This window comes from Malaya genurostris, chromosome 2, assembly GCF_030247185.1.
Source record: "Malaya genurostris strain Urasoe2022 chromosome 2, Malgen_1.1, whole genome shotgun sequence".
Classification (NCBI taxonomy): Eukaryota; Metazoa; Arthropoda; class Insecta; order Diptera; family Culicidae; genus Malaya; species Malaya genurostris.
In genome coordinates, this window is record NC_080571.1 from 219469073 (window position 1) to 219487937 (window position 18865).

Genomic DNA, 18865 nt, shown 5'->3' on the forward strand with positions numbered 1-18865 from the left:
ATGAAGGGTGTGTAGGTTTTATTTCCTATATTCCTGTTGATTCGACTGTGCAGTGGTTGCATGAAAGTACAATCTTCTACTCAGATGAAGATAATGTTACCCGCCTACGACATACAAAAAAAAACTACGGGCAGCATAAAAGCACCGCCAGTATTCACCGAATATTTTCCTACTGTTAGACAAAAAAAGGAAATCTCCATTTTCTCAGCCATAACATCCACCCACCGCAGCGCAGCGCGTACCTCAGCCGGACTTTGTCAATGTTGACAAGTATGATAATGTTCTCGTTCAATCCGGAGCCCAGGTATCGGCTGCACTCATACTATGTGGAAAGCCGTGCACTTACTAGTTCACCCTGCTACGCAAAACTATACCCGGAAGATCAAAAAAGCAACAGAAAATGTCTCAGACAACAAAGAGCACCTCCACGAGAGCTCGAACCAGAGCCCGGCAAAGCCGGAAACCAGTACACAAAGAACCGTCACTGAGCTCCAATGCTTTCTGCCTGTATTTCCCCGGTTTAACTGCCAGTAGTTTAACACAAGGAAGAGAACCCATCGGACGGTGAGGCTGCCAGAGTTGACGGTGAGGTTGGGTGGAGAGTTTCGAAAAGTTTCCACATTAATATTGAATTTCGATTATGCGCAACAAGCGTGTACAATGGAAACGGTTCCCTCTTTCAAGGTTGGAGAAAACCCGGGTGAGCTAGAGAAAACGCGGTTGTTTTCACTCCAAAAGCTCTTTGTGTTCGCTAGGATCTCTCGTCGATCTCCGGCACAAACAGCATGGTTTGGGTTGGTGTTTGTGTTTCCGGTGAATGCAAAGCGAGGACTAGTGTGAGTAGACGGGCCACGTCTGTGTTGAATCTGTTGCCATGTGCGCCACTTTTGCTTATCGATATGATATGATTGATGATGTTTTTTCAACAACAAATACTTCGTCCTTTCATACAAACTCCGATTCAATGGTGATTTACAGCAGACAGGAAACTAATTACCATGTCTACGAAAAACACATACCGGACATAATTGAATTTAACTCGAAACAAATTAAGACTGTCTGAACCGGAAATCCATGTTGAGAACCATCATCAGCAATCGTCATCGAATGATGCTGGAACTCATGAGAAGTATCCTAGTGTGTGTAAGCGGCAGCAAGCAACGGTTTGTGTGGGTTGAGCGAAACTCTGCAGGCAGGTTGGAGGCTGGGATGAGAAAATTGCATTATTATTATTTACCCTCGACACGTCCTTTTTTCCACGAGTATGTATGGGTAGACGTCTGACGCGGTTCAGACAAGCTGACAGTCTCACACCGAAAACATCTTTCCACCCACGGTCAGGATGGTAGCAGCAGAGAAACGAACGACGAGCGTCATCGACGGGAAACGCGGAAGTCTATGTAAGTAAATGCTACGGGAAGGTGTGTGTATATGCAGCAGCTATCGGGAGGAATATTCTTTTGTGCCGCTGCATCCAACTAGCTTCCCAAACTGGACGTTCGCGGAGGTTCAAAATTTGGTACCGAAGAGGAGACTCTGCGGTGTAAACGGGAGAAAACTGCGGTGCTTTTCTATATCAACTGGTTAACCGGTCACTCAAGCCACTTTTCCCATTTTTCCGGAGATATCTCGGTGGCTTCAAGCGAGACAAAGAATTCAATTTGAGCACATGGAATGCAGCAGATTGGGGAGAATGAGGCGGCCATCATCAGTATGTGCCCGAGACTGAAGGTTTAGATTTTCGGAAGGGTGTTAGGGCGGATTAGAAGTCAGTTTGGCAGGAGCTGTTTGAACTTTTTCGAAAATTAATTGAATTGAAAATGCTACGATCTTCCGGGTTTATCATTCATTGTCCTTTCCTGTGGTGACGGAGGCAGATTCCGATTTTTTCTTCAATAAATAATACCACATACTTTGCCTTCATATGATAATTAGAAAGTTTTGAAACCCACAGCGTGATCTATTATGGAGAAGAATGAAGGCATTTTACCGTTCGCACATTCAACGGTAGCAGCGTTTAAATTTCAACGACTGGGCGTCTTTTCCATAAGTATTTACTAATTTAAGTAAACCGTTCTGTTCGCGTTGAAATTAATACTGAGTTATTCAGTGGTTTTTCAGTAAATAATGGATTAAAACGAATATTTTTGTTTTAATGTGAAAACAAAATAATTCGTTTCAATCCACTATTGGCTGGCAAGCCACTAAATAACTGAACATTCCTAAAAATCCAGTCGAAAGTTCCCCAAATTAAGTTGAAATGAATTCTGGCACTTCGGAATGTAGATAAAAAAACATTTTTGAAATTATAAAACTGGAATGTTTTAAAATTCAACAAATGATGCAACCCTTCGTTAAATTATGTTCAACGATTCTTTGCGATAGACTATCGTAAAATGCAGCACCATATATTTAAGATTAAGACCGTTATACCGTTCACTTGCGCGGTTAACACCAGAATTGAAAGCTGTAGCATGGCAGGGGCCTTTCTATGTTTATAGGCAGTGTTGGTGATTGCCGAAAATTTGACAGAAGCTGCTATATTGCTATCTATATTGTATACGATATTTTCAATCCGGTAGAAGATGCTACAAGAACTCGAGTCTCTCAATGCATGAACCGTGAGAGAATTTTTCTACACTCCTTCGCTCCACTTCATACTCTGAGTATTTCTCGGCCCTTAAAAAAAAATACAGTCTGATAATGATCGTTGCTGTGTGGAATTTCCCAAGAGAGAATCGCAAGTTGACAATTATCGCAGAAAATCGAGTCGATGATTCAACTTGATGATTCTCATACTAGGTGACAATATTTCAAAACCCTTGTGTGGAGCATTCACATACATTTTCATAGACACAACTTATACAAAGATTATATGCACATAGTTAGAATAAGCGGCAATAGTAAAATGATTCTATCGCAATTATCAACTGCCTGTATAGAATCGGATCGCGAAACGAGAATAAGCGACCGTTTGTTGCTTCAGAGAAGATCCCCACAGCAGCGTGCTAACCTTTGATTCTCAGAAATGTCATCGAGAGAAATTCGCTCTCGCACTGGTGTCGATTCTATGTTAAATGAGCCATGCCGGGTTTTTGTTGTTGCGATGATTTCCAACTCTCTTTGATGGCACTGATTCAATCGTTGAAGAGTTGCCAGTGAACGTTCTTTGATACCATAAAAGCCATCCTTGTTTATAGGAACACTAGATTTAAGGTTTTTCAGATGAAATTTGTTAGACACACTTCATGCCTACTTCTGAGGCTAGAAGTACACAAATATTGTCAAAATTTGTGCCAAAATAGGTTTTGAATTTTGAATCTTTGCGAAATATTTTTTCAAAACTAGAGCTTCAGATGGCCTGAAAAGGACCGTTTAATTTATTGATTTTGGTAATTTATTTATTGATTTGATTTTGCGTTTCGTCTTTGATTCATCAGGGCGAAGCAGTTTAGGTTCAACTGCTAGCGTGATTTGACGGCTCAACATAAGCCGCTAGGCAGACATAAAGTTACTGCTACTTGAAAAACATTTTTTGCTAATACATCGGACAACATTACAACAGACATAATTTAGTCCTAATGATTATTTCAAAGTATGTTGAGAAAATTGATCGTATGGAACGGCGTGACAGATGGAAATCGAGTCCCGATGAAACTATATTGAAGATCTGCTGCAAGTTTGTAGTAGCACCGTTAGTTTCATAATTACACGGAAAGACCGAAATCAGCATTTTGGCGAAAAAAATAGTTGCTTTTCTGATTTTAGTTAGTTATTTTTTGAGACAACTAAAAAACGTGCTTAATCCACCTAGCAGTAAGAAGATACCTTTTTTTATCGATCCGCATTTTGTGCTTTTGCATGAATATTCTTCGGTGTTTTAGTTCTCATGACATTATTTCAATGATCGTCGTTTCAAGCTGCAGTTTGAGATTTTAATCACTCATTACTCTGTGATGTCTAAACTGCAAATCGGATTAAATTTGAATCTAAACGTGTGACAATCGGTTGAACATTCCATTAAATGTCGAAGTAAGTTCCAGTTTAGAGTTTTTCGTCATCATTTACGGTACATCCAGAGCAGATATTCCGGACCCAGCATAAACCAAAACGATTCGTATGGCCATAAATTAATATGACGAATAAATTGCAATAGTTTTGAGTCCAACGTTGAAGCTTTTTGGGATGGTCATCTTCTATATCGGTTTGAATTTTAATAACTCATCCTGTAATTCCAGAATCGGAAGTCAGTACCGGATAATAATAATTAATTTTGTTTGGAAGTATAAATCCTATGATTTGATTTTTTTCAACTCGATTTGATATTTTTGAGAAAACGATTGAGCTTTGAGAAACGATTCATTACTGGAATCGGTGTAACCGAAGTCAGATTAATTCACCTGAGGAGCTGTATAGTTTACATTTACTTCAAAATGTTTGAAAATCAGTGTAAACATCTTTGAGAAATCGTAGTGCGAATTAAATTTGTGGGTTCCTTCCGAATCGAAAACTGAATACCGCTAAAACTGAAATAAGTTTATTTGGTAATCGACTATCCAAATCTACAAACCCGATAAACCTGATAAATTTATGTGAAATGGACATTTTTATACTAATTACTCTGTATCCCCTAAACAGGAAGTTAGATCTGACTGAAAAGCAAGATGTTTTTTAAGATCTTTTGTTTTAATCTTGTATGGTTCCTAGATTTTCTTCCAGCATCTATTTCTGTGAGTAGTTTAAATCATTATAATTATGTAATTGCTTTTAACTCGAAAAAAAAATCGGTCCGAGGCAAAATTTCATGATAAAGTATACTGTACCCAGTCTTTTTGGTACTTAGAAGCAATTATATTAGAAATCGTGTTCCACGTGCTCCCAGATATTACTTTGTCATTCAGCGCTCAAAACTCTTACTACTGGAATATGGCTAATAGTCGCTTACACAATAATATCGATATTTCCGTTAAAAATGGACGGATTTTGACAATCTATGGCTTGTTGGGTAGATATTACCGTGCGGAATCTAAGTCTAAAATAATATTCTGTTTTCAAGGTCAATTGTGACAGATATTGCCAAAAAACTTAAAATTTTGACATAAAACTTGGTATAACTACAGACACACACATACACACACGGACATTTGCTTAGTTCGTTGAGCTGAATCGATTGGTATATAACACTCGGCCCTCCGGGCCTCGGAAAATTTTTCTAAAGTTTGAGCGAATTCTATACCTATATTTTATATTTATAAAAAAAGGTAAACATCGTTTTTTGCTAATTTAGAGTTTTTTGTTGAAATGGCTATTTTTTTAGTTGAATTCACCAATTGATCGTGCTGTCATTTCTTAGCTAAGGCACACTTCATTTCCATTCAATTTATTTTTAAGTTGAATTAGAGAAATAAAACGATGTTTTCAACCAACATAAATGGTTGAATTGGTTTCTGCAATTTGCAGCTATATGACGCTCTGTCACCGAGAAAATGTTAACACCGTAATGACTACTAGCCACTAGATGGCACACTACCACCGAAAAAAAATTTCTATATTGGCAGATATAAATACTATGTTGTATTGGAGAAAAAGACATAAGCGAAACATAAACTTCTTTTTGAAAATTTTTCTTCAAAATCGCTGCTTTCTTCACTCGACTTGGCGAAATCGACTCCCTCATTGAAAACTTTGAGCACTCGGAAAACATAAACCGAATACAAGAAGTACACCAGACGACGCAACCCGGAAGGTTGGAAGATACAAAGAACATCATTTGACATATACAATTAGAGTGCAACATTCGAGACTCACTATCGCACAATCGCTTCAAATGCGCACAAATTCTGAATAAATACACTTTCCACTAAGAGTTCACGTCATTCTTACATATCGGTTAAGAAATTTAACTATGGAAATATCATATCACTTGTGAAAAACAACAAAACAATTTGCAAGCAGTTTCAATAAGACTGTCCTTTTTCGCTTTTTAATGGATTGTTTTGCTTTGACACTTCTCATGAGTTTTTGGCTAATAAACGTGTTAATAAAACCAATTTCATTTTTGTTTTCTTTGTGCTGTCCTTCAGTAATGATGATGATAGATAAATAGAATCAAATTTTCTGATTTTGATAACGAAATTAGTTGTCAATGAGAATTTCGTGTTGGATTGAAAGATTGCTGGTTTGTGTCCAGGATATTCGCCAACTAAACACATTCTCTAAAAATAAGAGTTTTTTTCAGCAAAGTAACTTCTCAATTGTAACTAATTTTGTAGTTATTTTGGAAACTCTGTTGTTAAAATCAACTAATTCAAAAACAGTAATACGAATTAGGCGCAAAGCTAATTTCGGGTGTTCCGTGTAAGAAATTTGATTATTTACAGACAAATTTGCAGACGTGGCATCTCTGTAAATCACTGACCATTTTTCGCGATTTGACGAAAAAATGTGGTACCGGTAACCGAACACCTTGGGGAGTCGGTAACCGAAATCGGTAGAAAAATGAAAATGACGAAAAAAAACTTTGGTTGCGAAAATTTTGATAGCATCCGGTATTAAATCACGAAATAGATCGATTTCACCTATTCAATCCACTTACCTTTTCGATTGATGCTTTTCAATTTATGATACAATAAAAAAAAAGTCATACAAAACTTTTCTGTTGATTTTTACGCAATTAAAATTTGTATTAAGCGCAGCAAAAAGTACAAGCGTCTGTTTGCTTCGGTTTTTGGCACAAAAAGAACGTGCTGCTATTACACACATATGACATTTGTCGGAATGATGCTATCTGCTTTTTGTCAAAAGTTACGGTGGGGTGCCGGCAACCGAACACCTTCCCCTATAATAATTGCAATACAGCGAACGTCAGAAGAACTTCGAGATAAACTTATTTCCTTTGACAATGTAATAAACTGTTTTTTGGTTATTTTTTGACTAAAAGAATAAAAAGAAATTACGCAGAAGAAATTTTTATTGAAGATCTGAACTATGAATTTCAAATTGCTTTCGAGCAGGGTTAGTTTTGACAACGATAAAATAACTGCATGACTGTCATATTTTAACTAAAAATTAAAATAATTCATAAGATGATCGGCAGCCTTAGTCCCAGTAGTTAAGCGCTATGCGGTTCCTTCTATTATTATTTAAATGGAGACACATGGTTGAATGTTTATTTGTTTTTATCAGGTCTACAATTCGCCGCTTTCCGATAGGTGGCTGTACCGGCTGAGGCTGGTCAAAATACATAGATGACAATTCCTTTAAAGTGAGTGTGTACAGTGCCTAACGAATTGTCATCGCCGTTTCAGTGACAGTTGTTCTTGTTTTCGTATTATTCACGCTCGAAAATGTCTGTTTATGTGCCCAACTTTTGCCATTTGCGGGAAGTTTTACTTTTCTGTTACAATTCGAAAAAAAATAGCAGCTGAAGCGCATCGAATGCTCTCAGAAACTTACGGTGATTCTGTTCTGAGGAAAAGAACGTCTCGAGAGTGGTTTCAACGTTTTAATAACCTTCAAAGATGAAGAGAAGCATTGCTTGATGAAGATTCGTACCAAACCCAAGAAGAGCTTGCCGAACCGTTGGGAGTGAGTCAGCAAGCCATTTCAACACGTCTCAAGGCCCTGGGCATGATTCAGAAAGAAGGAAACTGGGTGCCGTACGAGTTGAAACCGAGGGACTTCGAGCGCCGTCTATTTGTATGTGAGCAACTGCTTCACAGACAAAATCGTAAGGGGTTTTACATCGAATCGTAACCGGTGATGAAAAGTGGGTTCGATACGATATTGCTGAACGCAGAAAATCATGCTAAAAGCCCGGGCATGCTACTTCGTCGAAGTCAAAACCGAATATTAACGGCGTCAAGGTTATGATTTGTATTTGGTGGGATCAGCTCGGTGTCATTTACTACGACCTCTTAAAACCGGGTGAAACCGTCACAGGAGATCGCTACCGAAAGCAACTGATGCGCCGTAGTCGCGCGCTAAAAGAAAAGCGGCCACAATATCAAGAGTGGTCAAAAAGTACCTGGAAACGCTTAAATTGGAAGTCTTGCCCCACCCGCCGTATTCCTCAGATGTCGCCCCTTCTGACTTCCACCTATTCCGTTCGGTGGCACACGGCCTGGCAGATCAATATTTTCAATCTTTCGAAGAGTTGGAAAAATGGATTGCTTCATGGATAGCGTCAAAAGAGGACTCCTTTTTTCGAGCCGGATCCGAAAATTGCCGAAAAGATGGGACTTTTTCGCAATAAAGCTTTTAATTTTGGAATAAAACGGCGGAAGCAAAGTTGCACACCTGATAGAAAATTAAAAAATTGCGGTTTTCCATATTTAAAAGAAATGGAACTGAAGCACTTTAACGCGTTCAAAAATTAAGTATTTCTAAAAAATGCTGTGTTACAAAATAGAAATGAAAAAATAAAAAAAGTGTTACAAAATAGAAGTGTGAAAAACATGCTTCAAAATTAAATTTCAAAGTATTTTACACGCAAAAAACATGAACAATATTCTAAACCTTCCTGACAATGCCTAAAACATCACTGATTTTTTTTCAAATTCCGGTTGCTTCGAAAATCAAATGAAAGCTACCTCAGCTCCGTCAATATGACAGTTGTAAGGTTGAGATTTTGGGGAAACTGTCTCCGGGCCAAGCTCTTTCAAATATGGTATAACGATATGTATTCTCTTTTGGTCTATGCCCTTCACGCAGTCCACCTGGGTTCGATTTTCAACCCCACACCTAGGGTCAGAAAGTATTTCTGGCCCGAAGAGGCGAATGTCCTTGAGGTTAAAACTTTTTTAATTGGTACAAATAAAATCCCTCTGGAGGGCAGAATTCACATGCTTACCCGTCTAAAGTCGTTGTATTCATCATTGGTTGGTATTTAATTCCAGAAAAATCTTGCAGAGTAACAAATTTTCATTTTCTTCTAATATGTTTATTTTTCGATCACGTAATGAATAAAAATTTGTGTTTGTTCAGAGTATCTAACATACGTCTTACAGTGTTTAGGGGTGATAGATTTTATAAATCAACCCGCTGTTTTCCCCAGCCATGATTTTCGCAACTTTTTTAAATTTGTTACGAATACCGACCACACTAGCTCGAGATCAGAGCATCAATTTTGGTCCTAAACCAGGTTAAAACATCGAAAATAAGCGAATAAATCGTGAAACAGACATCTGAACTGTGTCTGATAAGAGACAATCTATAATAATGCGGTGAATACCTGTACCTTCATTTATCAACTCGAACTGGACTAAGATTCCACTTGCAAGCAGCTAATAAACTGTTACCAAGAACTGAAAGCAATGATTCGTGAAATTGCTGGAATACAACATCCATTCCCAGTGCCAAAGTCAACTCGATGAAAGAGGTTTATTTTTACTAGATCAACATCGCGTGGCATTACCTGGGTTCCGTATTTTCGTAGAAGAGCATAAAAACCTGTAACTTACCACATTACGAAGCTCGATTTGCCGATTTTCCACCGTTGTGTTCCTGCAGCTATCGAAGTTGAATGGCCTTGAGATGATGTAGCCGATAAATTTCGCCAGGACACGCATTGTTGTCGTCGATTCCGGCCGAACCTGTTGTATCGAGAGAAAGGAAAAAAAATAAAAATAAACGAAGGACAAGGGAATGAAATAGAAATGAGCTCAAGAGTAAGGATTGCGTGCAATGGCGCCATAAAACATCTCTGGACGGTGCGGGAGCCTATCCTGCATGCAACACGAAAGCGAATCTCTCAACAGTATGGCCTAGGAAGAATAGCAACAACAACAACAACAACAACTACAAAAAACGAACCATTTCCCATTCCCTTGACGCTTGGTGCTTACCAAAGGATATAAAACGAAATTGAAAACAAAATTCGGTCTCGTCTTCTTTGTTCGAGATCAGTCCAGGAGTCAGAAGCTGAACGACTTGGGAAATGAAATCGATTATAATTTACTCGCCACCGTGCTCTCTTCCGGGTGGGGTGGATACTTGCCCACAGAAATCTTACACCTGGCCACCTTTCAGTAAAACCACCCAACCCACCCGGCGGCAGCATCGAACGTACAAATGGCGTATTTTCCCGTTTTGCTTTGATTGTAGTTGTAGTGGTAATGACGCAGTCTGGCTGACGGGAAAATTGAGTGGTTGTGGCAAAGAGTAATACGGATACGGGAAGCCGACTTATACGAACGCAAAAGAGTCGCAGTCGCACCGCCATAACAACACTGGTTTGCGCTAGTGTGGGTGCTATCTTTCTCCGAATCAGGCCCCCTTTTGCCGCAACAAGTGAGACTCGGTGAGTCGATTTGTCATTTTAATGAAGAGTTTTTATAGAACCATTTGTTTCGGAAAATCTTTGATTTCGTTTTCTACGTTGGTTCTGCTTCCTTTGGACTTGAAAAGTGTTGGAAAAACCTGTACTGTTGAAGAAGACCGTTAGACAAATATATTTCTTGTGTTTCCTGTTCCATAGATATACTAGTTTTGTAGTGTTAATTGTTTTTAGAGACACAATGACATTTATTTAATTAGTAGGTACAGCATTTACCAGAGTACTTGAATAATTAAATTTAGCTACAAACCTCTTCTTAATCTACTTAGTGGTGTGAAAATTACATTCAAACAGTTTCATCCGAACAGTTTGTTTATTTGTTTATTTGTTCATTTGAAGCAGGGAAAAGCCCGGTGGAGTTAGTTTCTGTCAAACTTGCTCTCCAACAGGCATAAAACCTCCTCATCTTTAGCATCAACAGATTACAATCATCCAAATGATACATTTCACTTAAACATAGCATTTCTAAACTAACTAAAACTAAAACTAATTAGATAGTAACCCTAGGAACAATTTCTTGACAACGTTTCGTGATAGATTAAAGGTGAATGAATTGGAACAGTGGTTGAATATTCGGCACATGCTGGCAAAAGGCTCGTTATAACCATAATTAGTTTTAGCATAAGAGGTCCTAAGACAAAAATAGTTTCTAAGATTACGGCGATAGATATCTATTTGTAAAAGCTGTAGGAGCTCGGAGCAGTCTATTCTTAATTGGAGAAGATCAGCCACAAAAGTAGCCTTGCTGACGTCGCGACGGACAGATAAAAAATCGAGGTCAATCAGTTTGCATCTGGCATAATAACTTGGGAGATTCCAAGGGTTTCTCCAAGGAAGCCGACGCAGAGCAAATCGAACAAATTTCCGTTGAATTGCTTCAATGCGTTGGATTTCGTTTTGGTAGTACGGTGACCAGACAACAGAGGCGTATTCGAGCGTAGAGCGAACTAAGGCACAATATAATGCTTTCAAGCAATGTACATCATCGAATTCTTTAGTAACGCGGAAAATGAATCCTAGCAGCTTGGAGGCTTTGGAGATAGTAAACTCGATGTATTCCTTGAAATTTACCTTAGAGTCCAGGAGGACACCAAGGTCCTTCACAGACGATGTACGTTCCAAAACCATTTGTAAAATATTATAGTCGAAACTGACTATAGACTGTTTGCGACTAAAAGAGATGACGGAGCATTTGGAGGCGTTCAAAACCATTCTGTTGATATTACACCAGTTAGTCAAATTATTCAACTACTCTTGTAGGAACTCTGCGTCAGCTGTGGATTTGATGACATGAAAAAATTTGAAGTTATCGGTGAACGATAGTTTCATGCACTTGATCGAAAAATTTAGATCGTTGAGGTAAAGTAAAAATATAAACGGTCCAAGGTGACTTCCTTGAGGAACTCCAGAGGTAACGGCGAATGGTAAGGTTGTACAGTCTCCTATAAAGCGATTTGTTCAGGCGTTTGTAGCGATTATTGAGATGAACATAATGTGATCTAAGAAGTAATGAAGGTCGTTTAGCGAATTTTTTAGTGCAGATCGTTTGGCAGTTTTGTAACGTTTCAAAGTGGAATTCGGATAAATTGGTCAATAGCATATGACACAATATTCGTCCATAATAGAGCAGCAGAATTACTGTCATTATCAGAAAGTAAATAGTTCCAATTCAGACTCAGAAAAAAAATGATTCATAGCGGCGTAATCACCCTTCTTGAAATCGTAATAAATTTCCTCGGCAACTGCTTCAAAGACAACTGGATCACTCTCACAAATATTGATTATAAGGAGAGGATGGTGTCGACAAGTTTTTACTAGCGAGACGGGCGCATTAATTAATGAACACTTGTTGGATAGTTCTTGGCTGGTAAAGATGAGATCGAGCATTCGGTTGTTGCTGTTGTAATGATTATTCAGTTGAACTGGGCCGGCTGTGTTGTAATCATCCAGAAGTTTCCAGGTTGTATGAGAAATAGAAGAACGCAGAGCATCGGGAAACAAATAACCAGATGAAACAAACAGTAAGTCCATTGAATCCCGGGAAGATTGAGATCGCCTAATATTATAATTCTTTTTTTTTGTTTCGATTATAGAGGTTTTAACCTTAAGGTCATTCGCCTCTTCGAACCAGAAAACACTTTCTGACCCTATATTCGGGGTTGGGAATCGAATCCAGGCGGGCTGCGTGGAAGGTATCGACTTACCCATCACGCTATACCCGTCCCCATTATAATTCTATCATTAAATTTTAATTTGTCAGTTATTGTAGCGAGAGTGCTCAGATGCTGATTGATCATATCAAAATCATTCACACGATCAGGTGGAAAGTAAAGTACACATAGATAGAGTGTGTAATTTGCGAGAGCGAGAGCGATCCAAACTTGCTCAACATTTGCATCACTTGAAAAGGACAAAAGACGGGATTCAAAAATCGATCGACAGGCAATTAAAACGCCACCACCACTGTGTTTGCGACTATTCAACTCGTTTCGGTTTTGCCTATACACGGTATAATGGTTACCGAAAATCTGTTTCGAAAGAGCATTGCTATTCAGCCACGTTTCGGTGAATACATAAAGGTCATATGCACCATCAGAACAAGCAAGATGGTAATCAGAGAGAGAGAGAGCTGTTCATTCCACCGACATTCTGATAATAGAAGTTTATACTAACGTCGTTGGTGTTTGTTTCACTTGTGCCGTTGGGTGCGGAGCAGATGGACGGTGGAAGGGTTGTCGGATTCGACGTGAAGCTGTTACAAACGATCGTGGTGATTGAATTTGAAAATTCCTGTTGCGAAAGTCTTGAATTCACAGAAGACGATTTGAGCTCGGTGCGAGATGTATAGGATGATTTGTAGGCGGTCTTGCTAAGTTCCGAAAGGGATTCCGTTCTAAAAAAGGAGCGATCGTAACACCCTGTGGCCAGAAATCAGATATAGTGATTTGCTGCTCCAGGAAGGCAGGAACACTCAGTTTGAATGAGATGAAAGAGAGTGGTCGTTCTTGGTTGCGATCTTGATGGTTTCTTTTCTTTAGGATAATTTCGGGTACAAATTTGGGCTGACTGTCAACACACATATTTTCTGATTGTTTCGGTTTTACTGCCCATACTTGCATATCATTCCCATATGGAAAATCGGCATGTCGAGAAAAAGACGATCAACATTTTATTTCCGTTTTTTTTTTTTTGCTACCTAATGCTAAATCATGATATTATTACATGAAACATCGGTAATACACCTTTGCTATTCCAATATTGCAAACAAACGAAATTATTAAAATTTGCACTGAATGGGACTGATATGCGGGGGTACTTTGCATATGGGACAGCCAAAACCAAAAGTATCAGCAATACTACATTTGAACTTCATCGTTGGATATTTTCTGAAAAATATGTGTGTATAGAAAAACAACGCGTTTTGTCGGTTATGTCACCTATGCCTTTATACCTCTCCGAAGCCGGAAGTGACAGCCGGTTGATCTTTGAACTTGATTCAACTTCCAGGAGTAGCTTTCGAACGAAAATAAGATTGCTAAAATCGATTCAGCCATCTCCGAAAAATTTGAGCGAAGAGAAATATATTTGAAAGGTCCACTCACACACGTTTTTCAATCTCGTCGAATTGAGTTGAATAGTATATAACACTAGCAGAAAGTTGGTTTCTTTAACAATTATTTTTATAAAAATATAGATAAAATATAGATTTTAAAAATATGTGATAATTTTAAGGAGGGGGGAAGGGGGTTTATATGTACCGCGTAAAAAATAAAAAACCGCGTAAGTTGGGAAATCCGCGTGAAAAACGCAAAGCTAAAGACATTTTTGAAAAATTTCTCTACAGAAAGGTATTAGAATTGCTGGAAAACCCGACAATCGAACGGAGTCTCGGAGACCCATAGTGTTATATACTAATCGACTCAGCTCGACGAGATCGGAGAATATCTGTGTACGTGTATGTATGTGTACCTTTTAACGAGTTTTTGTAACGCGCAATCAACCGATTTCAACAACTTCAGGCTCGTTTGAAAGCTAGTATTGGGCCATTGATCAAGTTCGAAGATTAAATGACTGACTTCTGGTTCTGGAGATATGATGATATAAGTGACATAACCGACAAAACGCGTTGTTTTTTTACCGCGCAAGTTTCTCGGAGATGGTTGAACCGATTTTAACAATCCTAGGCTCGTTTAAAAGCTATTGTTAGGCCATTGATCAAGTTCGAAGATCAAATGGCTGTGGCTTCTGGTTTCGTAGATATGATGGTATAAGTGACGTAACCGACAAAACGCGTTGTTTTTTATTGCGCAAGTTTCTCGGAGATGGCTGAACCGATTTTATCAAACCTAAGCCCGGTTGAAAGCTTAAAAGGCTGTGACTTCTCGTTCACGAGATATGACGGTATAAGTGGCGTAACCGACAAAATAATTTGTTTTTTTTACCGCGCAATTTTTTCAGAGATGGCTGAACTGATTTCAACAACTTTAGGCTCGTTTGAAAGCTAGTATTGGGCCATTGATCAAGTTCGAGCATTAAATGATTGTGACTTTTGGTTCCGGAGAAATGATATGATATCGGATATGGGTAAGGGGTGCTGCTCGGCGGTTGAAATTTGAAAATGTTCAATCTTGAACAAGCACCATAGGAGGGAGTACATGATATTCCTGAAAATCGAAAAATTGTTTTTGTTGCTAAGAGTCTTGGAATTGCATGAAACGTCGAGATTTAGTAATTTAGACATTTAAAAAAAATCGACTTTCTGAGACTTGGAAACATTTTGGAGTTTTCTGAAAGTCCCAGAAAGTGGATTTAAATTAAATTTAAATTCTAAGACTTTTAGCAACATAAACAAATTTTACTTTGATTTCGGAAATCTCATGTACTTCCCCCTATGGTAATTTTTAAGATCTATGAAAATTCCACTAAGAGGGTTAAGAAGGGTGTTTTTAGATTAGCATCACTCTTCTCATACAAATAGGTAACGCAAATGTCAAGTGCTTGGTTTCTATTTCCCAATACGGAGAGATTCTCTCTATCGAAAAAGAAAAGTGGATGAATTTTTTCCCCGATATTCTAAATAGCGTACGTTTGTTACACATGCGCTTGAGGAGGCCTGTACTTTCTTATGTGACATTCGGTCAGGATACAAGAATACCTTGCAAATCACTTGTTACCTATGACAATCAGATGGCCACATGTCAATATTGCCAAAAAGCTGTTCACTACGGTAAGCCATGTGATAAACCGGACAAGGAGACAACTATACCAAAGGACAACGGTGCTTCCTTCACACCAACCCCAAGCAACCCCAGTACACCTGTGACAGTCACCAACAACAGGGAAGTATCACCTTCAACGAAACCATCCAATGTAACCCCTATAGAACAAAGTACACCAGCTGCAGTTAACAGCTTACCATCCAACCAACCAGCAACTGCAAACAATGTACAACAAGGCGCATCTACAGTAACTAGCAACGAAATCAACAACAAAATACCACGGCAATGGATGACGAGACGAACCACGAACAAACTGCCCCTCAGTCCTCGCAGGAGGAAAATGGAAGCTCCTCTCCCCCTAGAAAAAGGGTGACAACGAGATCCAATACAAAAAAAAATTATCTAAAAACTCAGCTAAATCGGCCACGTAAAGCTTGTACGCAAATAGGCCTGAATAAAATATCTTTTAAATAATAAAAAAGTGCGTGGTTTGAGAAATGATGCCTAGTATGTGACATAAGCACTGAAGCATACTCTTGTGAACTACTCGAACCAAGCCGAATCAATTGTAGTCTAAAATGAGTCCAAATTAGTGTCTAAAATTATTTTATAAAAAGATATGAAATATTTTCACGAGACTGTTTTGAAGAAAGGTGAATTGCGAACCTTGTAGCTTACACATCTTTTATCATCCGATCTCTACAATCGCATCTACAGGTTGATGCTATCTATACAGATTTTTTAGCGGCATTCGATAAAATAAATCATCAAATAACAATTGCTAAACTCGACAGACTGAGCTGTAGTGGCGCTTTACTGGATTGGATGCGTTCATATCTTACTGGTCGCGAGATGTCGGTGAAAATAGGAAACTTCACAACAGTTCCTTTTACTGTTAGTTCAGGAGTACCTCAAGGAAGCCACTTAGGACGATTTATATTTTTACGCTACCTCAATGATCTCAACTTCTCCGTGAAATGTTTCAAACTATCATTTGCTGATGACTTCAAACTATATCATCCAATAAAGGAACTAGAAGATGCACGTTTTCTGCAAGCTCAGCTTGACCCATTCGCCAAATGGTGCCACAATAACATGATGGTACTAAAAGCTTCCAAATGCTCCATTATATCTTTTTCCGCAAACGCTCATAATTACATATGGCTATCATCTCTTGCAAAATGTCCTCAAACGTAAATCCTCGGTAAAGGTATTGGTGGAGATTGAATTGAATGTTGTTTAGAAAAGGAAGGCAGGTATGAACGCCACTCAACCCTTTTACGAGTTCCCGTCCAATTCGATAATTGGACTGCAAAATGAAGAATTATCCATGCGATTCGACTATTTTTTTCTCTGTAATCTTTTGTATCCATAGCTACCGTTCCTTCTTTATCTTTTCTTTTCTATCTAATAATTATAGGAAGACACGAAAAACTCCAAATCACCGAATTACACAAGAAATGTGTTATAATTATGTTGCTATATTTTTCTACAGGGGTTAGTTATCCAAAATTCTGCTGTTCAAAGCACCATATTTTACTTTCAAACTTTCAATCATTCGATAAAATTGTGAATATAGTAAATTGTAGAGTGACACCTTTTCTTTTCTTTCGTATAAATCGTACTTCAATTGAAAGGTTCACTACTCTATGCATATAAGGAGGGTATCGATAAGTAGTTAGCAACATTCAAACAGTTATTACTCTGAAATGGCTTAACTTTTTGCAGCGTGTTTTGCGGTGACATGTTTGTTTACATGTCAATAACAGCTGTGCAATCGATTGGTTTAGGTACGGTTTATCGTTTCAATGATGAGTCGAATTGATCCGGAAACGCGAAAGAAGATTCTGCACACTTGGTGCTCAGAAAGTGGTGTCACGTACAACGAAATTTCAAAACGGTGTCCAAAGTAACTGTGTAGAATTTAATGAAGAATGTCAAGTCCAAAGTGATGTCAAAATATGTTTTTTTCGCTTTTTTATTCAATAATCAATGTTGCTAACTACTTTTCAATACACTCCTTACTTGTATAGTGTAAGATTATCGAAACTAGTAGACTTATCAGAAATCTTCCCACCAAATCTTTATAACCTTGTCAAGAATTCATTTGCTCTGATCTGTTCTAAAATAATATATAAGTCTCATTGCCCACTTGTTGACCATTAAGAGTTAATTGCCCACTAAGAATGAACTAGTGCCCATTGGTGGGCTGTAAGAACCAGTTTGAAACCCCTAACATAAATTCTCGTGTCAAAAAATCAAAAGTCAAAAGTTCACCTTTCGAAATCATACGTCAACTGCCTGGAACCCAAAAAAAGGAAAAAAAAACAGCATCCGAACATATGAGAGAAAGCCAGAAGTTAATAGTGAACATAAATTCACCGAACAGCCTACCGTCTTCGAAGGGAAGACTTTTCTCTAAGCACTCCGTTGATTTGCAAAAGATAGAGCTTCCGTCTGCGTTTAATTTCATGAGGGTGGAAAAGCTGGAACAAAACGACGGTAAACAACAATAATACGCAGAATGAGCGGATATACCTTTGTTCGGTCGCGTTTTGATCGCCCAACGGTGGATTGTGTGTGGGAATGTCTGTGAGGCTGTGTGTGCGTTTGCGTGTGTGCGTGTTTGCGTGTTTCGGTATGAGAGGTAGGGCTCTCTCATTTGTTGCTTGCCTTTTTGGCTAAAAATACGCCTAATCGAAAGGAAAACACAACCGAAATGAAGCACTTCCTGCTTGGGCTGTTGATGATGTTAACGGTTTGCTTGCTACGAGTAGCTCGAGGATGGAAGACTTCCAATCAGCCCTGTGACCGTGGCCGCTGGGACCGATTTGCTCTTTGCCATGCCGGAAGAATTTCGGGATGAAGTTTGAACAGCTCTCAGGCGCTAACGTCATCATTTTCGCAAATTTGGCTGAATCAAATGCGGTGGCTATCGAGCACGTTTCAAGGTTTCGATGGGAAATCGTCCATTTCTGTCGTACTTTTCGAGAGTTCTACAAACGAAGAAAACGCTGTGAAGGATCAGACCATTTGGTATTTCAAGCAATCGATTGGCGTCGATTGCATTTTTTTGGATCAATTTTCCATTATCTGAGTTGTAATTGTATACTACTTGTTTGGGGTTCTTCGCAATTTAGATCGGAGCCGAGGGTTGAAGATCTTTAAAATGGTCCTTGTTTTGATTTGCTATTTACTGCAAAATGCCGGATTTTAAATGCAATTTCAATTCGATCTTTGCTCGAGCTTTGTATTAATCACGTACACAGTAAAAATATTTGTAAATTAGTTGAAATGTAATTTCTATACT

General features: G+C 38.6%; 1 protein-coding gene across 3 annotated transcripts in view; it reads right to left on the reverse strand.

Annotated features, from left to right (window-relative positions):
- LOC131427652 (protein disks lost) overlaps positions 1 to 18865 on the reverse strand; it is an 828850-nt gene that overhangs the window by 62148 nt on the left and 747837 nt on the right. For all 3 annotated transcript variants that reach the window (XM_058591040.1, XM_058591038.1, XM_058591039.1), the window contains one exon: positions 9462 to 9593. In XM_058591040.1, coding sequence (XP_058447023.1) covers positions 9462 to 9593 — 132 coding nt within the window. The remainder of the gene's footprint in view (positions 1 to 9461; positions 9594 to 18865) is intronic.